The 23,754-nt window shown below is 57.0% G+C and overlaps 1 protein-coding gene across 5 annotated transcripts in view; it reads right to left on the reverse strand.

The window, feature by feature from the left end:
* SHANK1 (SH3 and multiple ankyrin repeat domains 1) overlaps nucleotides 1-23,754 on the reverse strand; it is a 55,911-nt gene that overhangs the window by 14,543 nt on the left and 17,614 nt on the right. For 3 of the 5 annotated variants that reach the window (XM_047711485.1, XM_047711483.1, XM_047711484.1), the window contains 14 exons: nucleotides 19,709-19,786; nucleotides 19,413-19,479; nucleotides 18,814-19,144; nucleotides 17,701-17,894; nucleotides 14,204-14,317; nucleotides 13,969-14,044; nucleotides 13,480-13,509; nucleotides 5,854-5,936; nucleotides 5,520-5,644; nucleotides 4,823-4,958; nucleotides 4,461-4,541; nucleotides 3,888-3,911; nucleotides 3,626-3,694; nucleotides 3,070-3,188 (listed from right to left, as the gene is read on the reverse strand). In XM_047711485.1, the coding sequence (XP_047567441.1) occupies nucleotides 3,070-3,188; nucleotides 3,626-3,694; nucleotides 3,888-3,911; nucleotides 4,461-4,541; nucleotides 4,823-4,958; nucleotides 5,520-5,644; nucleotides 5,854-5,936; nucleotides 13,480-13,509; nucleotides 13,969-14,044; nucleotides 14,204-14,317; nucleotides 17,701-17,894; nucleotides 18,814-19,144; nucleotides 19,413-19,479; nucleotides 19,709-19,786 (1,527 nt within the window). The remainder of the gene's footprint in view (nucleotides 1-3,069; nucleotides 3,189-3,625; nucleotides 3,695-3,887; nucleotides 3,912-4,460; nucleotides 4,542-4,822; nucleotides 4,959-5,519; nucleotides 5,645-5,853; nucleotides 5,937-13,479; nucleotides 13,510-13,968; nucleotides 14,045-14,203; nucleotides 14,318-17,700; nucleotides 17,895-18,813; nucleotides 19,145-19,412; nucleotides 19,480-19,708; nucleotides 19,787-23,754) is intronic. The other 2 variants (XM_047711487.1, XM_047711486.1) reach the window with 2 other exon arrangements.

A 23,754-nucleotide genomic window follows, 5' to 3' on the forward strand; every position in this document is an offset into this window, starting at 1 on the left:
GAGGGTATGCCCAAATAATCAGAGGGAAAAACTGTGTCCAGAGAAAGGTTGAGACTGGCACCCAGACAGAGATGGGGAGAAGGGAGGCCAGTGCAAGAGTGGGGGGAAGGTAGGGTACCCCTTGGAGTCAGAGACCAGGTAACAGAGACAGTAGCTGAGGGAGACAAAGCCACACAGAGGGGAGGACAGATGGATGGACAGCAGAACGTTAGGAGGAGACAGCCCAAGAAGCACCCTAACCTACACAGAGGCCTTGGTGGCAATACTGAGCCCCCACACTGCCCGCTTACCCCCTCTGGTCTAGTGCACAGGGCTCAAATCGAGACAGGGAGGAGGGAAGAGAAGCTGAAGCTGATGGGAAAATGAGAAACAGAAAACAAGACCATAGGGAAAGAGAGTGCCACAGAGATACAGAAGCAGCAGGAAGGGGCCCCTGTGTTGACTCAGAGTGTGAGAAGTCAGGATGTCTGATGGAAAGGTGGGGACAGAGATGGGGGTGAAGAGAGTCCCTAACATAAGAGGTGGGGCTTTGGGAAGGCCCAGGGCTAGACCCTGGAAGGGAAAAGAAAAAGGGAAAATGACCACTGGCCTCTACGGCCCAGAGGGAAGGGAGATGCTATTCAAGAACTCAGGTGACTGCCTAGGAGTCTCATTTCCAGGAGGGAGGGGCACGTGGGCACTAGATGTTATCATTGGCCCATGTATGGGCCCCTCTAGGGGTGTCTTTGGAGCTCAGATGGTGAATTCCGTGAGGGCTGAGATCTTATCTATCCTATAACCATGGTTCACCAGGAAGGGGTTGGCATGTTGGTTGCTGTTTGTTGAATAAATGAAAACAGGGTTTGCCCTATCTACTCTCGGAGACTCTGCATGTGATATGTTGTTGTAGGGTCTCTGGGGCACATGCAATTCTCACTGGCAAGTCATTGTGGGGTCTCCAGTCTGTTTTATGGCCTAAGAGGGCTCGCCATGTGTTGAGAGCCTGCTGTACCAGGAGTTGACCTCATTCAATCCTCATCAGGACCAGCAAGACTGGCTTTAGCCCATTGTACAGAGCAGGGAACTGAGGATGCAGAGAAATCAGGCAGTATGGTTCAAGTGACTCAGGGAGTCAGAGGGAGTCAGAATTTGAAGGCAGGTCTGCCTGGCTTGACTGCCCATGCACTTCTGAGTCTACACCGACCTTCGGGGGAGGTGGGCACAGAACACAGTCCTCACAGCCTCAGAGATTTCGGATTCCTTGAGAAACTCAGGACAGGTGAGACGGGAGGTGCTGCTGTGTGCAGGGCACTCTGCCAAGCCCTGAGAAGGTGGCCAAGGACCCTCCGCTTTTATATCTGAAAGCAATTCTATGAGTCTGAGTACAAAATCTGCCACCTTCATTTGAGGCATTCTAAAGTAGGTAGTCTAACCCTTAGTAGGTCTGTGGCTAGACTTCAAGGGGACCATGCACTTGGACTAGAAAAAAAAATTACATCTTTATTGTCATTATCTTCCAATGAAAACAGTATTTCCTCAATTAAGGATGTAGGCAGCAAACCAACCTGGCCTTAGCAAGACCTGTGCCTGTATCCCCAATAGAAATCCCAGATCGTCCCGTATCCCTTCACAGAGGTGCAGATCTCTTGAAATTGTGTTTATGCGCCTCATGACTAGTTAAGAGTTAAGATCCATCACGAGGTCTTGCTGGCTAATGTGTTAACGAAAAAGCACTGATGTTACTATATCATAAATTATGTGTTTACTTTGTGTATGTTTTTAACTGAACCCTAGGCCTAACACAGGGCTCGAACGCATGACCCCGAGATCAAGAGTCACCTGCCCTACCGACTGAGCCAGCCAGGTGCCCCACGAATTTTGCTTTAAAAAAATATTCTGGTAACTGTATTATCAGTGTAATTGGCTTCTTTTGTTTTCTTTTCTTTTTTTTTTTTTTAAGATTTTACTTATTTATTTGACAGACAGAGATCACAAGCAGGCAGAGAGGCAGGCAGAGAGAGAGGAGGAAGTAGGCTCCCTGCTGAGCAGAGAGCCCGATGCGGGGCTCGATCCCAGGACCCTGAGATCATGACCTGAGCTGAAGGCAGCGGCCCAACCCACTGAGCCACCCAGGCGCCCCATCTTCTTTTGTTTTCTTAAGTAATTTACTTTACGCTTCTAAGCATTATTCGGAGGACCATGCCAGCCTGCCAAGGGGGCCCAAAGTCCCTCAAAAGACAAAGAATCTGCTTTTAGACTAAACAGCCTGTTGGCCACTGGGTGGTGGGTGTGGCCTGTGGGAAGAAGGGGTTGAGGGCAGGATCAGAGGGCACAGCTTGAGCAGAGAAGTAGGGCGGTGTGTGATCTCTGCAGGGGACTCTGGAAGGTGAGAGGAGGTTGCTTGGTGGCTGTTTCCCACAAAGGGGCACAGCCCAATGAAAAGCCAGCTAGGGAAGGACCATCAGGCCCACCAGAAGAACCAGGGCCATGGATCCAGTTGCCTGACTTGCCTGGACTGAAATACTGCCTCCCTCTCTAAGCCTTGGTTTCCCCTCTGTAAATGGGCTAGCTGTGTGGATGATCCTAGAAATGAATGAGATAATCCACGTAAAATGTAGAGTCCAAAACAGGATCACCACCCATTACAGGTCAGCCTCTGTCATAGGGAAAAGCAGGCAGAGTGGAGACAGCGATAATAAATAATATTTTAAAAACTCCCACTTGTTGAGCACCTATTATCACGTGCTGGGCCAATGCCAGGGATCACCAGTTGTGACATTATTCTGCCTTCCCTGAGACTCTTGAGGTGGGACGGAGATGGACAAGAGGTGAGAGCAGGGAGTGAGGAAATGAGGGACAAGACTTAGGAGGAGAATAAGGAAGAGGATGGGCAGAGAGGAAAGAAGACTCCCAGAGTGAGGAGAGAAGAGGGGGCCCAGGAAGGGTGGTGCCCCTCCAGGGCCAACATCCAACACAGCGGGTTCAGGAAGGTTATGCAAGGAGAAAATGGTGTGTGCAGCCCCCAAGCCTCCTCTCCACTCTGCTTCCATTCCCCCCCCCACCCCGCCCTGTCCCGTCCAGGCGGCCTACCTCAGTGGCAAAGAAGCCTTTGGGCCGGTGTTTGCCCAGCGACGCAAGGCCACCAGGTCCAGGACTCTCGCTTGCACTGATGGTTTGCTGAGCCGCCGCCAAAATTTCATCCAGTTTGTCTAAGGGGAGGTGGAAAGAGGCAGTAAAATGAAGCTTGCTTTGGCCTCGGGCAGAAACAGAGCTGCCAGGAGCCCAAGCGGTATGTTGTATGAACCAAGAAAGAGCACCCCCGCCTCCATTCCCGTGGACCGATGGCCCTTATGGAGACAGAATCTCCAGCCCAGAAGGCAGAGCCCAGGGGTGGGAAGGGGTCAGGTCTTCAAATCGGCACAGGAGGGAAGGTGGAGGGGAGGCAGAAGGGTCGGGAGAGAGGATGAGGACAGAGGTGGGAGCTTGCACTTGATGGCTGGGGCAAGGCTGGGGTATGAGGTGATCAGGTCGGAGGTGGCGAAAGGGTGTGCAGGCAGGAAGAGGGCTGGAGGGGCTGCGTGCAGGGGCAGGGGGCGTGGGGCCAGGGGTCCTGGGGATCCCGGGGAGCAGGGCTGGGCCATCTTACTGAGTGCCATCTGATACACGGTCCGCTTTTTCTCCATGCTGGGCACCGGCGCCGGCTGCTGCTCGTACTCTGTGGGCAAAGGATGCAGATGAAGTCCAGGGGCGCCCCCGGGGGCGGGGCGGAGCGGGCTCGGCCAGTAGGCGTGGCCAGCGGGCGAGCGCAAGCGCGAGTTGGGCAGTGAAGGGCCTGGGTCAGGGAGAGGGGCAAGTCCGCCGGCGGGATGGGGACGGGGGGCCCCCCCGCCAGTCCTGTGCCCACTCACCACTCTTCTTCTTCCAGGGGGAGACTAGCCCGGGGGAGAGGCAGTAGAGGAGCCAAGAGTTAGGACTTCAGGGGGAGGCGAGGGGTCCCCTCTTTGGAACACCCTCCTCCCTCAGGGTAGGGGCGGTCAGCGGCCTGATCTGCCCCCTGTCAGGGGAAACGGGACCCCCCAGGTCCACTCGGCCCTGTCTGGGGGAGGGGCTGGCCTTCCTTTCTGTTAGTGGGGGTGGGGAAGCTGGTGGAGGAAGAGATAGAGAATTGGGGGTGGGGTGAGTTGGGGCAGATGGAGAAAACCGGAAAGGAAACAGGGACCCGTAAGACGGACGTGCAGACCCAGAGAGAGACTCGACAGAGAAACAGATATAAGAGGACAAAGGAAAGTTGACTCTCAGACGCCCCTTCCCAGCGACACACACGCAGGCCAGAGACAGTCTGACCCATGGACTAGGGACAGGATGAGGACAGGACCCCTGGTCACTAACAACACTAACAAACTCAAGGTCTGGTTCAGCGCCCTTCTGCCCCCCCACCCGCCCTCCCCAGCGACTGTGCCCCAGCAGCCCCACAGGCTCACCCATCTCCTCCAGCTCTGAGGTCATAGACTTTGAACGCAGAGAAATGGCTGGAGGTGGGAGCCGCTTCGCCTGCTGGGGTGCTGAAAAGATGATGGTGGGGGTCAGGCATCAGTATCCCGAGAGAAGGCCCATGAACCCCCTCACCAACACTGCAGTGCTCCCAGATACCAGAGAATGATTGCCACCAGCATGCTGAGCCCTCCCTACCTCAGTTTCTCCCCCAAGGGTCATGAACAAGCAGATATCCTTAGGGAAGGAAAGGCCAGTGGTGGGGACCATTAGGCCATTAGGACCTCTGAGGATCTGAGCCTAGTGGCAGTGGGGTGCCCAGGTCTGGCCACACAAATGAGTGGAGAAGCACCTTTCTTATGGACAGCCTCATCCATGTCCGGGTGCCTGGTGACCATCACCACCTTGACCATCAGCGTGTTGCCCCCTTGTCGAATCATGTTCACCACCTGCCGGTGGCCAACCTTCACCACATTCTGCCCGTTCACCTGTGGCACAGATAGCCCCACACCACACAGAGTAGGTGAGGGGAGGGTGCTTTCAGCTTCAGAGTTGCCAACAGAGTGGCCTCCAGCCTTGCCCTGTGTATATCACTCTTGGCCTCCCCATCACCCCTTCTCTTTGCAAGGCCCTACTTCTCCTTTGGTAACTTCCCTGGCCCCAGGGCCAGGGAAGGGGCTGGGCTCACCCTATTCTCCCCTCTCCCCCCCCCACCCTCCTCCGTGCCCCTGCATTGTGTGTGTGTGGTGTGTGTGGTGTGTGTGTGTGTGTGTGTGTGTGTGCCGGGGAGCAGCTCTGTTTTCTTCTGATGGTTCAGAGAAGCCTTTTGGAAGGAATCACTGAAGAAAGCAGAGGCTGACTAGGGGGTGGGCTGGGGGGCTGGGAGGCCTAGTGCTGAAAGAGTGTCTGGATTTGGGCAGATTTGTTGTGGATCAGGAGGAGCCTAGGGATTTCTGTCACCAGGGTCCCAGGAAGAGAGCAGTAACTGTGGAAGGGATGCTGGAGGTCAGCCCTTGGGAAGGCCCCTGGGGCTGGGGGTCAGGACTCACCTCGATGAGGAAGTCTCCCATCCGCAGTCCAGCTCGCCATGCCACACCCCCCTCGTCCACAGACTCCAGATACTGCAGCGCCGGGAAGGCCGGGGTGGGGGTGAACTCCTCGATGGGGGTCTGCGCTGCAGATGGGAGGAGCCGGCGGGGTCGGAGGGAGGGGGTGGAGAGGCCGAGCAGGGGATGGGGCTCAGACCCAAGTCACAGAGGCCTCACCGTAGCTGAGGGACCAGCACCCTGGGGGTGGGGTGGTGGGTGGGCTGGGGTCCCTTCCCCTGTCCATCCCCCTGGGTCAGAGAGCCCTTCTCCCGTCTCCTCCCCGGCCGGCACTCACCCTTGGCCCCCCGGAGCACGAACCCAAACCCCTCACTGTCCTTCTTCTGCAGCAAGACTGTCTTCTCCTTAATGATGTAATCGCTGGCAAGGGGGTGGGGTGGGGGTAGGGGGGGTGGAGAAGGGATTATGAGACATGGGAGTCTGAGCTCCACCAGCAACCCGGTGACCTGAGCCCCTGCTCCAGAGCCATTCATCCCACCTCCTAGGATCTTCCTCACCCATTCCATGTGTGTTTGCTCACAGCAGCCCTTACAGGCCTCCCCCTCAGAGCCCAGAGTGCTTGCTCTCCCACTCAATCTTCCCTCATTCATTCATCTGTGCATCCATCCACCCATCCATTCAGCAAGCAGTTTTCAAGCCCACTGTGTGCGGGCGCAGCACAAGGGATGGGAGGTAAATTGCCAGATTACCGGACAGCATGGCTGGAGCCCCGGCTAGCCACTTCCTTATCTGTGACCTTGAGCCCGAGGCTTTAACTTCTTGGGCCTCAATTTCATCTATAATGTGAGACAATAACAAGCCCCACCAGACGGGGTCGCTGTGGGAGTTCAGTATGCACGGTATTCAGCGCCCCGCGCCGCACAAGCATGTACTCAGTAGGATTCCTTTAATGTCTTGGGTCAAGTTACCAAGTCAACAAGACATGGGTACTTCGATGATAGCCCTCCCAACTCCTTGACCACGTATCTACTACAGTAACGGCCCCCCAGGTACCCAAGCCGATTGTAGCCTCACTTACTCAGCACTGTGCAAGATGGTGGTCACTCAATTCATGTGACTATTTATATGCAAATTAATTAAAATTAAATTGAGAAGTTCAGTTTCTCAGTCTCACTAGCCACTTTCAAAGTGCCCCGTAGCCATGTGTGACTAGTGGTTATCAGGGCGGACAGTGCAGTTACAGAACATTTCCATCGCTGCAGAAAGTTCTAGTGAGCCCCAGAGACTTTTCTATTCCCTGGTATACCTCCAGTGTATCTCCTGCCTGCAGTGGATAGGTTCTAGTAAAAATGCAAACTACCCACGAATATGCAGACAGTTGCCACCATCAGGCCACCAAAGCCTGTCGCACATTTAGGTGATGTTCACATACCCAGGAAAGTTCAATTAAACTCAATTTTTTTCCATGAATCTCAACACCTGCCTGGGGTTGCTCAGGTAACAGCTTCAAATCCTTGACATCACCACAGTGTACCTCAAGATTATATATCCATTCCATTCCAGGAAGCCCAGTATACAACAGGAATACCCATCCACCTTGACTCCAACCCCACTACCCTCAAAAGCCCCAAGAATACCCTCCATCCACTAGAATGCACACCCTACTGCACCCCGAGCTTCCTGTGGTCACGTCTGAGACCCGTCCAGTGCACATGCAGACCCGTTAGCAGATCCCAATAATATCCACCAGCCCCAACACACTCCAATAATAGTCAAGCGTGCTCCCCACCCACTTCAATTACGTACCCCCACAGATTCGGCAAAACAGCCCTTCACGATTACTCCAGTAGATTTCAGTAACGCCCCCACACATCCCAGTATGCTCCAATAATAACTCCCCCTCACTTGGATCTCAGTGTATTCCCATAACACGCCCCCTGAACACATCCCAGCACACGCCAATAATACCCACTGCGCTCCTACTGTATTTCGGTACCATTCCCCTCACACGCAAGCACCCCTGTGTACTCCCGTGACCCCCCACGACTTCCACTGTCACTGTCACATCCATATGTTTGCACCAAGCGACAGCGTTCTGCACATGCGCGTGTATGGCAGCCCTGCCCCCGTCCCTCCCCCCCCTTATTGTAACTGAGTGTGCTCAACAGCACAGTGTATACACGGGCAGACCTAGCAACCGCTCTCTCTCCAGGTTCACCATGGTCCAGTCAACATGCCACACTACACCCACCATGTCTTCTGGATCTTATATTCAAGCCAGAGAGAGGCCACCTTTGCAGCTGGGTGGGAGGGGTATAGGAAGAGAAGAGGAAAGGAGTTCCAAAGGGGTGAAGGAAGGGAGGGGAAAAAGGAGGAAGAGGGCAAGGACAAAGTCAACAGAAATTGGTTCAGAGCTGCCTGCTCCTGACCATGCACTCTGCGACACCCACCTTTGTCCCAGCCTGACCACTTCCGCTGAACTTTTATGCCCTTGCGCTGGCTTCGGCATCACATATACTGAACCCTTATGCCCTTGCTACCCTCATACCCCCTCCAGACCTCTAGGTTCCCAGCAGGCAGAATGGCCTTGGGACTTTGTTCATCCCTCATTTGCAACTGTTTCTTTTTCTTCTGTTCATGCCACAAACCTCTCTGTTTCCCACACCTTTCCCCTACCTCTGGAATCTCTCTTTTACCCCACATTATCTTCACACTCCAGACACAAGCCTTCCCCAAATAGACCATCCCCCGATATAATTCAATAGAACTCCCATGTCCATTGCACGCCAGGAAGAAGCCCTTGCTTTGTGCAAGGCGGTATTTGAAACCCTCCGCTTGGAAGTAACTCGGTTGTCTCTCCTAGCCAGCCTCTGACATAGCTGTAAGTACTATTTCCACTTTATAGGTGAGGACACAGAAACACAGAAAGGTTAGGCAACTTGCCTAAGGTCACACAGCACGTAATCTTGGAAACACAGAAGAAATACTTGGGTCGCTGCAGTTATAACACTGTTCTCTCCACTGCACCCAAATACTTCAAGCGCATATATATCTGCCGTGAACTGGCCAGAAGCACCCACCCCTTGGTGCCTGAAATTATCCCAGGTTACGCCCTCAGCACAATGAGTGACATTTACTGACCCATTGCTGAATGCCAGATGCTGCTCCACGCATTTAACATTTATTTATTCACACATTCTCACAACACCCCTGCGAGGGGTAACCGAGGCACGGAGAAGTAACATACTCGAGATCACAGCAGCTAAAAAAGGGTCAAAGCCAAAGACTGAATTCCTCACAGGCAACCCGTACGCTCCAATAACGTCCAAACACCCTCAGATCATCACAACACTACCTCTATTCCTCCCTCTCTAGCATCCCCATCCCATACAGGCTCCTTTCTCTCCGCACTCCTATGACTTTCTTGCCCAATCCCTGGCCATGGGATGCTTCCCTTATCCCCCTCAACCCACCACATTCTCCTCCAGCTTCCCACCTGCCCTGTTGCCCCAACAGTTTCCCTAAACTCTGTACTCCCTATCCTCTGCTCTTGTGTGTGCCCCTTTACCTCTCTGCACCTTGCTCCCTACTCCTCCACGCCATTTGAAAGCTCCATGTTGGCCCAGCCCACCCTCATTAGCTTTCACTTCCCCTAGCCCTCCTCACACCCCCACTGGGCCATTCCTCTACCTCCTATTTCGCCTCTGCATACGGCCCATCCCCTTCCCCAAAGTGTCCTCCATGGACCTCTGTGACCTCTCACCCCTCTCATGCCCCCCTCACCCTTCTCTTTGCCTCTCCCCTCCTACATCCTCTCCCGCCTCTGCATGCAACCCCACCGTGTCCCCTACAGCACCCTAGGTTCCTTTCATACTCCCCAGTCCCCCGCATTCTCCTCCGTGGAAGCCGCTTTCTACTTCAGCATCCTCAACTCACTTCCTCACACACCCTTCCGCCTCCTGGTACTTGCAGCTGCATTTCATTTACATTCCCTGCATCCTCTCTGTGTTCTCCCTGTGCTGCCTGAATCCCCACCCCCAAATCCTCCTCACGGTTCCTGCATTCCCTCCTCACCCCATTTCTCCAAACACCCCACGCACCCTCTATGCTCTAGCACCCCCCCCCCGTTTCCCCCACATCGGTGTCCTCCACTTTCCCCTGTTCCATTCTCATCGGCCTCCCTCCTCCTGAGACCCTCTAACCCCACCCCTGCCCCAGCATTCACTACCCACTCCATACCCCATTCAGGCTGGCATTGCTGACGACCTGCCCTGCAGGAGCACACACAATGCTCTCCCCCAGGCCATCCCTTGGCGACCCCAGAGCGGCCTCCGGAGCTCAGCGGCCAGCTCTTGTTCCCCGGATCCCACACGCGAAGACTGCAGCAGCATCCACTCCCCCCCACCCCCACTCCAGAGGTGCCTCTCACACATCCAGGATCCCACAGCCCAGAGCTGGCTGCTGTACAAGGTACCCCCTCCAGTACTCAGCCCCTCCTCATGTACCCATCTCCATGGGTCTCTCCACGACCTGCACAGAGGCCCCCTCACTGGGAAGCCAGCCCCCTCCCATGCTAAGAAGAGGCACACACAGGCAGAAGCAGTTCCCCATGCAGAAGCACAGCCCGAGCTCAGCACATGCCCCACACCAGCACGGACCCCCTGGAGGCAGGGAGAGGGGCACATGGGGACAGAGACACGCAGAGGGACTAGAAAAGGGGGAGTGTGGGGGGGAGGGGACAGGCCTGGCATGAGAGGATAGGTAATGGGAAACACAGCCGCAGTCCCTGGGACAGACCCACTCTATCACACACACACACACATACACACACACACACACACACAATCCTCAGACAGCCTCTCTGTGGCTCCAAGTCACACACAGAGAGAGACACCGCCAAACAGGGACACACAGATGGACACAGCTGGGAGAGGGGGGCTGGGAGCCCACCATCTCTCCATCTCTGTCTGTCTGTCTGTCTCTCTCTCTCTCTCTCTCACACACACACACACACACACACGTGTGCGCGCACGGCTGCAGGCAGTCACACACACGCACATCGACACAGCCACACTGACACATGCACAGTCGCACAGTGACACGCAGCGGAAAAAGAGGAGGGGAGGGGAGGCCGGGGGTGGGATGTGTGTGTGATGGGGGGATGACTGTGAATGGGAGAGAGGGGTATGAATGAGGGGACTTGCCAACTCTGTAAAGGGGTGTGGGGAGATGGGGATCAGTGGAACAGGGTGCCTGAGGAAAAGCCACGGTGGCTCCCCACGGGGAGGGCTCCACAGAGTGGGGGCGGCGAGGGTGGCAGAAAGGGGTAGTGGGTTCCAAACCCCGGAGTGGGATCCGTTTGGAGGGTCTGACTGGGGGCAAGGTTTCGGAGGAAGACATGAGGGGGTTCTGAAAGGGCCTAGGAAGGGGGCTGAGGAGTGTATGTTCTGAGGGGGGCTCGGGGAGAGAGGCCCACGGACGGGGATGAGAGAAGGGTTGAGAAGAGGGGTCCTGAAGGGTTTATCACAGAGGGAAGGTGAGGGGAGAGCGATTGGGGGGGGCGGCTTGAGCGGGGAGGAGTCCCAAGGCTGGGGGATTAGCGGCGAGGGGAGGGTCGTCACAGCGGGCCGGGGCCTCCCAGCCTGCCGCGGAGAAAAGGGGCGGCGCGCTCCGTTACCTGTAGATGTACCAGACGCTGCGCCGCCGGGGCCCCAGGGCCGGCCAGCTGGAGGAGAGCGCGGGGGGCGGCTGCGGCAGGGAGCCCCCACCGGGGCCGCCTCCGAGACCCCCGCCACCGCCGACAGCAGACAAAGCCATCGCCGCCGCGGCCCCGGCCCCGGCCCAGGTCCCGGTGCCGGCCGCCCCCGCCGCCGCCGCCGCCGCCGCGTCCCCGTCCCCGCTCGGCCGAACCCCCGTGTCCGGGCCCCCAGGCCCCGCCTCATGCTGACCCGCGCCGGGAGGGGGGAGGGGGAGGGGGCGCGCACCCTCCCGCGGGAGGGAGGGCAGGGCCGGGGGCTCACATGCCGGGGGGCGCGGGGGCGCGGGGCGCGGGGTCGGGCCGCGGCGGGAGCGCGAGGACCGCGGACGGCGCCGGCTTCAGCACCGCGGACAGCTCCGGAGGCGGGCGGCGGGCGCGAGGCTTTAACCCCTTGGCGTCCTGCGCCGTGTGGCGGAGGGGGCCGGGCAGGGGGGGGAGGGGGCCGGGAGGGGAACGCGGGGGCCCCCTTGGCGGGAGAAGGGGGAGGGGCGAGGCGCGGGGGGGGAGGAGAAGGGGGAGGCACTTCCGGTCTGGCCCCCCCCCTTAACCCCCTCCCCCCTCCTGAGCCCTCCCGCGCAGGTGCAGAGCGAGGGAGAGCGGAGAGAGAGACGCACAACACCATACAAGATGCCTCGCGACCGCGTGCGGGGACGCGCGAACCGAGCCCCACTTCCCAGGCAGGGATACCGCGGTGAGAGAGGCCCCAGGAGGGGACGCACAGCCCCCCATCGCAGATCGACACATAATGCACCCCGACACAGTCTGGAAGGGCCAGGAAGGGAAGGCTAGAAACATTGAGACTGGGCTCCAGAGCAGTGAGAGACACCCCTCCCCCCAGGCCCAAAGAAGCCGAGAGGAGGGACAGACACACACCGCAGCTCACTCCGGAGAGGAGAGAGCATAGAGCCCCCAGGGGAAGGAGAGAGGGTGGCAACAGGCCAGGACCTCACAGCTCCAGCAGGGATGCAGGGCACACAACACAGACCAGGCCCCTTCAGATGGGGTCAGGGAGAGCAGCGGGGGGAGGCCGGAGGGGAAGAGGCTCAGACGCACCACACAGAGCAGCACATGCTAGCGGGCACAAAGAGGGAAGGAGAAGGGGAGGGAATGAAGTTGATGGAGCTAGGGGAGGAGAAGGAAGAAGCTGAGGGCAAGAGGGACCACCCCAATCCGGCTGGTGAGGCAAGTAATTCCCAGACCAAGGCCAAGGAGAGACCCAGAGAGACACTGTCAGAGACAAGAAGCAGAGGCTGATGGGAGATTTGGGGTGGGAGGGACCTTGATACTCACCCGGTGCCCAGAACCCAGAGCCAGAGACTTGCCAGGTGAACGCGCACAATGGTCAAGCGCCTCCGACACTCCGGGGCAGGGTGGCACCCCAGCCCCACCCTCTCTCCCCATCTTGTTATTTCTCTCTCCCCAACCCCTCACCCATCCCCACTGGCCAGAACACAGACACGTAGGTTTGGACACATTTAATGGAAGGATGCTACAAACAAGGAGACCCTTCCCTGGATGGGGGGAACAGTGGGGGAGGGTGTCATCTTTCAGATACCAGTTATGACCATCCCTCCCCCACAGTCTTGCCCTTCTGGAAGTCCATGCCCTGGAGTCCTACCCTCTTCTGCCCTCCCCTCCCCCAGTGCCCCAGGTCCTGAGTTCCAGATCAATCGGACAGATGCAAATGCATGCACACGATTTTCTGGGCTGACACGCACCGACAGTGGCATGCACAGAAAGAGACAGACGTGTGCAGAAACCCACCTGTCCGTACAAGGTAAGCAGACACACTGACATCCCTGGAAACACTTGCCCTCATTCTCAGATACACAGATTCAGGGAAACACAAATGTGCAGTGCCAACCGCACGATTAGCCTCAATCGCGCGCCCATAAATGACAGCCAAAAATGCACCCATCTACACAGAGTAGGACAGACCCTCTCGCTGTCATGGGCATCTCCAGGCACAGGGCTACAGGCCTAGGGGCCTCTAGTCACCCATGCATACAGACACGTGTCATGCTCACCTACAGAGACACGGGGGCAAGGACATACTCAGAGAATCCATACAAGGACGCTTGCCAGTGTAAGATGTTCACGCACAGGGAAACCAGCTCTGGTCGTGCACACACAAGTCCACATATCCCCAGGCACCCCTTTCTTCCCATTCCTGACCCCGTGCCCTCCCTTCCCCTCCCTTCTCACCTCCCTGGGCCAATCCCATCCATCAAGCTTCTGAAGCAAGTCAGCCAGCAGCCAGGGAGGGGAAAGGTGTCAGTGTGCCCATCTCTCCACCCCCACCCCTCCTGGCCCAGCTCTGCCTGCCCCTCTCCCCAAACCCGTGCGAGGCATGGGATGCATACACTTCTGCTGCACATGACCGCACAGAGATGGGGCACACAAAGGAGAAAGGCCTCCAGCCAGCCACACACACGAGCTCCCCAGCCCCAGACAGCTCCATACTTATCTGTCCACCCCATTGGTCTTAGGCTACCCCAAAACTGGGCAGTCTCAGTGGTTGCCAAGGATGGTGTGGGACTGGGCTTGTGGTCTGAAGCTAACTCTGCCTTCCCCCACCTCTGGATCAAACTTTAGAGGGAGCAGAAAGGAGGCTTGGAGGTGGTGGACATATTTAAAGGTGGAGTACGAAGGGAGGTTGGGGTGAGGGGCACCCAAGGGTGTATGGACATTTACCTTGGGGCATCAAAGCTGTCGTAGGAGCCCACGGTATAATGCCGGAAGAGTCTCTTTGCCTTGTCACTGCGGCTTTCTGCAGGAGGACAAAGGACGACCTTAGACCCTCACTCTGGAAACCGTGGGCCCACTCCCGGGGGTCCTGGCCCATGTCGTCCCCTCTACCCCCCCCAGCACCCCACCCCTGTCAGGAGGACCCCAGGATCATCAGGGACAACTGGGGAGTCCTCGTTACCTTGTTTTCCCTCCTGGGAGCGGTTCGCCACCTCTTCTAGACAGTCCGAGGGAAACCAGCCAACACGACCTTTGACCTGGCCTTCCCAGAAGCCTCCTTCCCCGATGCTAAGCACTGGGTGGGGAGCAGGGACATAGAAACACTTCTGTGTTTCTGTGTCGCCTCCCCAACTCCAACATACTTGATGCACAGCCTTGCCACAATTGCCCAGCACCTAGCACAGGGCCTGGCCCAAGGGCATCCTTAATAAATGTCCAAGGAAGGGATGAGGGGTTGGCTGGAGAACCAAATCCTATCACTCCTGCATTCTTGCTTTCCGAATCCAATGGGGACTTCCAGAGGTACTGGGAGAAAGGGCTGTGTCTGGTGACATGGTCCTCGCAGGTTAAGTCCACCCAGGACTGGCCCTCACCTCCCTTGGTAAGCAACCAGACACAGCTTGACTCTTCTATAATTTCCCGATGCCCTCTTAGACTCCCTAAACCCTTCTGCAGTCCCGCCACGGCCCCCATTCCCTCCCACTCCCTCCTGGCCACTCAAATTTCTGTCGTTTGCTCCCAGCCCCTGCCCTCTGCCTCTCTTTGTTTCCCCTGGCTCTAGACGGGAGAATAGATTAGAATCACCTCTTTCTTCCTCTCCACCCCCTGTCCCTGGAGGCCATTTCCTGCTGGCCCCATCTCTTAGCCACACATAGCACACATTTGCTGACTGGCTGTGCTGTGTGTGTGCCGACCACTCAAGGACAAAGATGGACATCGGGAACTGCTAATGTCTATCCAGTTCTCACCAGTGACCAGAACCCTAAGAAGGGACACTTTCGTTAAACCCCTTTTACCCACAGGGAAACTGAGGCTCAGAGGGCCGAGGTCATTTGCTCAGAATATACGGCTTATCGTCCATAGAGTCTGGATTTGAACACCACTCTGCATCTCCAGGGTGAATGCTTGGAGTCACAGTGTTTTCCGACCTCTCTGTTCAAGCACTGTGTTGCTGCTGCTTCTAATACTGACGATCAAAGCAACAGTGACAAACGCACGGTCTTTCATTTCTTCATTTCTCCTGGCTCTGTCTGCGCCCAGCCCTTCGCATACTTCCCTCACACCTACAGGGGTAGGCGACAACTGATTTCCCATTTTATAGATGAAGGAGCTGCAGCTAAACAGAAAAGTCCCTGGTCCCAGAGACAGCTCAAGCCACACTGGGATTTGAATTGGGGCCCCCTGGTGGCTTTCTCTGCTTTAACTGCTGCCCTTGGGAGGATCTGGGGAGACCAGATCGAGGAGATGCTCAAGTTCAGGGAAAGGAGCAAGTGAGGGAGTAAAAAGGGCTCTGGGCTCTTGGCTAGCCCTCCAGTGACCGGCTGGGTGGTCATGGAATCAATCCGTTCACCGAATGAGTATTTATTTAGTGTTGGTCATGAGTCAATCACCAGGCTAGACACTGGGTAGAGCGCTCTTGGACACAACCAATGTGGTTCTTGCCCTCACGGAGCTTCCACGCAGGCAGCCGTGGGAGGCGTAACTCTGTAGGTGACCGCACGATTGAAAGTTAAGGTCAGCACTCCAAGGGAGGAGGACCAGGTGTCCAAAGAAAGGCCAGATGGGGGTCTATAAATCGGATGGCAAAGAGGTGCCAGGACGGTGTCCCAGACGACATGACATATAGACTGAGACTGGAAGGATCCTAGGAGCTGAAGAGGCAGAGAGGGAGGAAAGGTTCTCCTGGGAGAAGGAATAGCATGTGCAAAGCGCCTGATGCGGAAAAGGCTTGGGGCATGTGAGTAATGGGGAGAAAGAGGTTCCTGGCGCCTTGTGAGGGAAGGAGAGAGTGCCACGGGATGAGGTTGGTGGGTGGGCAGAGGAGGGGCTGGCAGCCAGGCACAGGCACTGGGGTTTGGCCTGAGAGCAGAGGGAGCCCGCAGCCTCATTGGGATGGGGTAAACCTCAAGGGCATGGTGGACGGAGGCACGCTTTGAAGCAATGACATGTCCTACTGTAAGGGAAGGACATCCAAACCGAGCAGTGTACAGAAGTACTGGGCTTGAATTTCAGAAAGAAACTTGGAAGATACTGCACACGGGAGGTCCCACCCTCGGACCTTAGATTCCCCTTCTTTCAAACTCAGTCTCAAAGCACAGACCACACCCTCCAAGTGGCATGCATCCGTGCACACGCAGGCACACACACTTCCCAGGCATCCTGCCTCTAGCGGCACTGCCCCTGGCCCCCAGTTTGCTCCTCTGTCTGGCCATTCATTCATTCATTCATTCAGCAGATGTGCACTGAGGCTTCCTGGGTCCTGGGTCCTGACACGGGCCCCTGGCCACCCAGAGATCAATGACATGTGACCTTGCCTTCAGGAACTCAGGCTACAGGAAGAAAGAACACGAACAGATCCGATGCATGACCCAGCTGATGCTCTGACCCCTGCACACCCTTCCATGACCCACACAACCTCTGTCTCCTTTGGGAGGAACCCCCAGCTTTCCCAGACAGCCAGGGTCTCTCTCTCTCCTCTCTGAGCTCCTGTCGTGGGGGCTCACTGAGGACCATGATCATTGGCGTTTGCTGTGTGCTCAGCATTGTCCTGGGTGCCTTAAGGGAACTTTTTAAATCCTCATCAGGGTCCCGTCGTACAGATGAAGAAACTGAGGCCCAGAGAAAAGTCTCTTGTCTGAGGGTGCCCTGCCAGGAAGCGGTAGAGCCGGGATTTGAACCCAGGAAGCTTGGCCCTCCAGCGCTACACTACTCAGCTCCTCTGCAGCCGAGAGTCGGCAAAGACTCCCCCGTCTCGCATTCACTGCCACGTCTGCTTGCTTCCCGTTTCCAAGCCTCATTCTATCCAAGAACACACGTCACCAGCCCTGCGAAGTCTGCACGTGAGGGCTACTGGCACCGTTTTCCAGAAGCACACAGAAGAACCAAAGAGAGGCAAAGTCCAGGAACAGCAGCCACTGGCCGCTCAGGGAGCCCTGGGCTTGGCCCTGGCTTCCAGCACCTGTCTCAGAGCCCCAAGAAGCGGGCCCCATGCTGTTCCTCAGAGGAGAACACCTGGCGGGGCAGGAGGTGAAGTCAAGGTGGCTTGGCCCCACGCTCCACACCAGGTGGCAGGAAAGACTGTGGGTTCAGACTGGGGACTGGGGCAGGCCACTGACCTGGGAGACCATTCCTTCAACTGTCAGAGGGGGTCCTGACACCCTCCTGAAAGGCCAATCCTGCGGGGGGACCACTCCCACAGGGCCTGGCATGGTGTCAGGGTCCCCAAATGCTCATTTTCCCTCTTTTGCCTCAACACGTCCTGCCGACGGGCGGCATTCCGGCAGCTACGATTCACGCTCAGGGCAGGGGATGTCCAGGGGGCTCTCTGGGGTTCCCAGAGTATACCCTGGACAGTCTAGGCCCTGGAGAACTGTTTGTCCTTGACTGCCTCCTGGAGTGGTTAGCTCCCCTGCCCGGCCCTCACCCTCAGCCTGGCCCGGCCCTGCCCTGCCCGGTTACCTTTGATCTTCTCCCCCTTGCTCAGGGAGATCTCCCCCTCCGCTTGGGCCTGGTAGGACTTCACGGCCATGAAGGAGCGTCCAGGTACGGCTGAGTAGAGCTTCCTACGCCTCCCGCGGCTGCCCAGGGAGCCCCCAGGGCCCCCCGAGCCCCCCGTGCCCCCTGCCGGCCCTTCCCTGGGCGTCCCGCTGGAGCTGCATACACAGAGGGTGTGAGAGGCAGGGGAGAGTGGAGGGAGGGGGCACCTCTGGGAGAACAGGGGTCCGTGGGGTGGGGGGAGATGGAGCATCAGAGCGGGGAGGGGGTCTAAGTGGGCTTCCCAGCTCTGGCATCCTTAGGGAAAGAGGGCATTTGGGGGCTCCCTCTGCCGGCCCACTGCTGCCCCCCCCCGCGCCCCCCCCCCCCCCGGCCCCCTCCTCTGCCTCCTGGCTTCCGGCTCTGCCCCTCCCACGGCCCTGCATGCTGTGCCTGATTCAGCTTCCTGAAGTGGAGCTCTGACTGTGTCATCTCTCAGCTCCCTCACGAGCCTTCAGCGACTCCCAGCTTCCTCCTGGTGCAGGTCCAACTCCTCTGCCTGCCATGCCCAGCCCGCCATGATTTTTCGCTCTTCCGTGTCCTCAGGACATACCGGCCAGCCACAGTCCCCCTTCTTCTCCTCTTGCCACCCTGACTCTACCCCCGCAGAATGCCCCCTGCTTGTCCTCCCCTCTACCATGAGTGGCTCCTCTGCTCCGCCACCCCTCCTCTGGCCTCGTCTCTAAGCTCAGATACCCTTCCCCAAGTCCCTTGTCCATCCCACCCCATTTGGCTTTTTCTCACCTTGCCCTGTCTGTCTGTCTTTCCTCAGGGGCTGGAACCAACATTTCCATTGGGCTCCCCACCCCTGACCCCTGGCACCTAGCAGGTGCTCAGCTAAACTGGCACATTCTGGGACAGGTGCAAGACTGCGGCTTACAAAGCCCTCCCCTCCTCAGGGGGCAGGAGCAGGAGCAAGATCTGGAGGCCTGAGGGGGTGGACCACGGTCTGGGGTGGATGGGGCACCAGCCTGGGCGGGGGCAGTTGCGGCTCTGAGGATAGGATCTGGTTGGGACCAGGGCTGAGCTTTCCCCTACCTGGGCCGTCCACGGGGCTGCCTCTTGGCCTCTTCGGGGTGCCTCCCGCGTGATGGGGAGCGGGCCCGTGCGCCCCGGGGGCTGCTGGCACTTCGGAGGGTCCCACTGCTGAGCTTGGTGCTGGGGGCCGAGGGCTGCGACTGGCCCTGGGGCCCTGAAGTAGGGCCAGGGGCCCCAGAGGATGAGGTCCCCGGGGCAGCGAACACCATCCAGTCGGGCAGGGCCATGCTGGTATCACTGTTGGCCCGAAGCAGCGCTGGGGGCACCGTCAGCCCTGCGCCTGGGGGTCCCCGTCGCCGGGCTGCATACTTGGGGGACTCCTGGAAGGGCACTGAGAGGGCATAGCAGCAGGGGGCAGAAGGAGCAAGGGAGACAGGCAGGCGGAGGGGGTGTGCAGGCAAGGGAGGAGAGGCATGAGGGGAGAAAGACAGCCATGAGAGAGAGTCGGGGGTGGGAATTGCACCCCTTATTACCCTAATTACCCCTCATTACTATTCAGATAGTAGTCTCACTCACAGCCCACTGACTCCCCAGTCCCCCCATACACCCCCAGGTACCCATCGGATCTCCCCTCAGCCCACCCACCCCTGCTCGCTCACCCACATCCTGTTCTCGATGGTTTCGGATCAACTCCCCCAGTTCAAAATTCCCAGCGATCACTGCCACCTGGAGGGAGGGGGCACAGGGAGGTGGGGTGGCCCAGGCAGCAGAGGGGGAGGGCGGGAAGCACGGTGAGGACTCCTGCCCCCCAAACCTTCACCCCAGAACTGCACCCCCTTCTCTCCCAAACCACCAGCCTCTCCGCCAGCAGCCCTACCTGTCCCGCCTTCCTCACCCCCTGCCTTCTTTGTACACTGCCCCCTACCCCTCCAGGCCAGCCCTCACAGCCCCACACCTGGAAGGGGGTCTGTCCGTTGTTATTCTTCACATCCTTGTTGGCTCCTCGATAGAGGAGAATCCGAGCACAGGTCTCCTGCGGACGAAAGCGATGGTTGGTGCCAGAGAGTGAAACAAAAGGAAACCATGAAGGTCATGAGCAGACAGAGGCACTGGGCTGAGAACTTCAGGAACAACCTGATCTAAACCTGCCTGGCCCAGGACAGCGGCCACTTACCACACGTGGCTCAAGAGCCCTTTAAACGTGTCCGGTCCGAACTGAGCTGAGCTATACGTGTAAACTACACACCAGATTTCAAGAACTTAGCGTGAAAAAAAATTACACATCTCTAATAATTGTTGTATCGCTTGCATGTTGACAGGATAATATTTTTGGAAACCATGGGTTACTGAAATATGCTACAAAGATTAATGTCACCTGTCAACTTTTTTTTTTTTAAATGCAGCTCCTGGGACACTTAAAATTACACGCGTGACTCGTGTGACTGTCTATTGGACGGCGCTCATCAGAATCAGATTCCCGACCTCAGCACTACTGACGACAGGGGCCTGATCCACCTTTGTCGTGGCAGCTGTCCTGTGCATGGTAGGACGCTTAGCGGCATCCCTGGGCTCTACCACTAGATGCCACTAGCACTCCCTTCTCTAGCTGTGAAAACGGAGAATGTCTGCACACAGGGCTAAATGTCCCCTGGGGCCAGGAGTGCTGAAGTCCAGAGCCACCAACCCAGGCTTCATGGAGGGCTTCCTATGTCCCAGGTCAGGGGCATAGCACTTTAGAGGCGAAGCTCACTGTATTGCCCAACAGTTCCACGAGATGGAAATTGCTATCCCCATTTGACAGAGGAGGAAGCTAAGGCATCACAAGGAGCCCCCGGTCATGCAGCGGGTGACTATCAGCGGTTGGATTTGAACGAAGATCTGTCAGGCTCCAGAGTCTTTCCTCTTATCATGCATTCTGCTAGACCCAGAAGGAAGGGGGTGGGCAGAGGGGGCCAGGGTTAGGAATGCCATCCATGTCCAGATCGGAATGCCATCCAGTTAGGAATGCCATCCATGTCCAGATCGGTGCCTTCCTAATGTCAACCACGTCACTCCCTCTCACTATCTAGATAAATCCCAGTGGCCTCACCATGGCCCTAGAGACTCCAACTCCACCTGGTTTGCCTGCTCTCCTACCTCCAGCCTCATCAACTTCATCTTCTGCCATCTTTGTTCACTCCCCATACTCCAGCCACACTGGCCTCCTTCTTCCTCTGACAGGCATGTTCCTGCCCCAGGGCCTTTGCACCTGCTGCTCCCTCTGCTTGGAATTAATTGTCTGCCCCTAGATTTCCACATGGCTCATTTTCTCACTTCATTCAGGTTTCTGCTCAAATGCCATCTCTTCGGAGAGGGTGTCTCTGGCTACCTTGTCAAAATAGCTCCCTATCCTGTTCCCTGTTTTATTTTTATTTATACGATGCCCACTACATGCCAGGCATTCTTCTAAGCCAGTATTAGCTCATTTTCTTCATGACGCTATTTCCCTCAAATGACATTTCTCTTTCACTTGTCTCATTAGCATCTCTCCCCCACTACATCGTGAGTTTTACATAGGGGCGCCCAGCACTTGGAATAGTGCCTAGACCACAGGAGCTGTCCAATAAACTGTTACTGGAGTCTTCCACCATTTGTCTTGCCTGACCAAACCCAGCCTGGCCCCAGATCAACTCCCCTCTCCAGCTTCCCCTGATGCATTCAACCAGCATTCACAAAGCACCCCTCGGTCTCACTCTCTTCATGTAACAAGCACGCCAAGGATGCTTGTATGGTCCCGTTCTACAGGACAGGCTCAGAGAGGGCAAATCTGTGCCCAAAGTTACACAGCCGGGGAGTGGAGGAGCTAGAACTCAAACGTGGCCTCTGAAGCCCAGGGCTCATCTATGTCTTATGGGCGTACAACGCCGGTTGCCTAAGTCGATCCCTGAACAGCGAAGTTAGCTCAGTTTTCTGGGTGTGTTTGTGAGGGTGTGAGAGTGTGTGTGTGCATCCAAGTGTGTACATGCTGACCCCCGATTAGACTGTTAACTGCTGTTTGTGTGTTTTTGCGTGTCTGCCCACCTCCACCATCGCCTTGCCCAGTCCAGGCCCAGAGCATCTCCTCCAGCCCAACCAGCATTGCACCCTAAGCCTCGAGAACCTCAATTTACTGGTGTTCTAGCACTGATCTCACGGCACTGCAATCCCTTGTCTACACAGCTGCTTCTTCGCCAGGTGTGAATGCCCCCCCAGCTCCCTAGACAGGCACCATGCTGAGTCCGATTCATCGCCCATTGGTAGGTGCCCACGGAACATGCACGGGGATGGAGGAGGAGGACAAGGAGGAGGAAGGACATGGAGCCGAGTCACTCAGAATTCATTTGTTCAAGTCATTCATTCACTGAGTCATTCAGTCTATTGCAAAGAAAACACCTGTTGTATATTCTGAGGGGGGCTCTGTGTGGTCCTGGGGAAAATTCAAGGTAGCTGATTCATAATTCATCCGTCCGCTCCCTTATTCAACATAGAGGCACTGAGGCCGAGTTCGTCCTGCAGCCTCGGGGCTGAGTGAATGATCAAACAGCCCCCACCCTTGAGGAGCTCATGGCCTTACGTAAACATGAACCTGACCTTCACCAGCAGGGGAGAGATGGCCATGTCAGGAGGCCAGTCGGGGAGAGTGAGGGAATCGGTCAGACCTAGCTCCGGCCCTGGGGAAGCTTAAGGTCTGAGAGGGCAAACAAGGTAGGGAGAAGCACAAAACGAACTCTCTCTGTCTCAACATCTACTAGCTAAGCGCCATGCGAAGATGTCCATCCACTTGAGCCTTTGCTCCATAGGTGTCACTGACCCGTTGCACCGAGAGAGGAGAAGCTCAAGGAGGCTCCTCTGACCAAGGGTAATTGCTCCCACACTCTAGTTCTTTATACTAAGTTTTCCCTGTTGAAATTAATGATACAGTTTCCGTGTCCTGATGAACAATGCTTCCTTCTGGGGATGAGCGCTCAACACACATGGTCTTTCCTCCCCTTCAATCAGCTGACATCATCCCCACAGCAGGGAAAGGACAGAGCCTGAGAGAGGGCTTGTCTGGGTGGTGGTGGGGGGCGGTCTGCCTACAGGCCATGCACTGAGGCCGTGGAGCGGGGGAGTCAGGGGGCAAGAGAGACAGAAACACTGGGGAGGGGGCATGACAGCACCGCGTTGGTTGGGTTTGACAAACACGGAGTTCTCCCTCAGCAGAGCAGACTGCTTTGCTACCACAAGGCAGCACGTGGCTACCTGCCACATTCCCAGCACTGCAAGTTCTGATGAGGCAGAAGGGGCTGGGGCTGTCTTGGAAGACTTCCTGGAGGAGGGGGAGAAGTGGTTGGCAGACCAGCATCAGCGTGCCAAGCCCCGCTCTGCGGAGTTCCTGAGGCACCCCTTCAAGGGCAGGAAGCCCTGGATAACAGGGAAGGAGACTGAGGGGTTGATTCACATAGGATCTCCTAGGGCTGGGGTCAGCAGGCTGAAAGTTACAACCGGCTGGTTCTGGTTCTGGTTGGTGAGGCCCCTGCTAGCTCTTTCTGGCTCACCTCCTCCCATGGCTCCTGAGGTGGGGGCCGTCCACCCAACCCTGAATTGCTACAACTTGCAATACACTCTTGCTCCCTTCCAGGATGTGGTTTGGCCTTTCCTCTGTCCCCTGCAGCGCCCTCCAAAAGGCACTGCACACAGCAGGTCCTCTGTGAGCAGCAGAATGGAGACACACAGGAAAGGGGACCTGGGGAGCAACTCTCCGGTCTGGGGACAGTCCTGATGTGCTCTCTCCCCTCTGGTTTGCTACCCAGGCTGTGCCCACAGCCTGGGACACCCTTTCTCCCCTTCTGATTCAGCTGACTCCTGCTTGTCCTAGCACTGTCCTAGCATTTTCTGAGGGACCACTTCCACCCCAGCCCCAAGGCCAAGCCCAGGATTCCGGCTCCCATGGGGACCTAGATCCCCTGGAACCTCCCTCCCACTGCCCTATACCCTAATGGG

This window comes from Lutra lutra, chromosome 17 (genome assembly GCF_902655055.1).
Source record: "Lutra lutra chromosome 17, mLutLut1.2, whole genome shotgun sequence".
Taxonomy (NCBI): domain Eukaryota; kingdom Metazoa; phylum Chordata; class Mammalia; order Carnivora; family Mustelidae; genus Lutra; species Lutra lutra.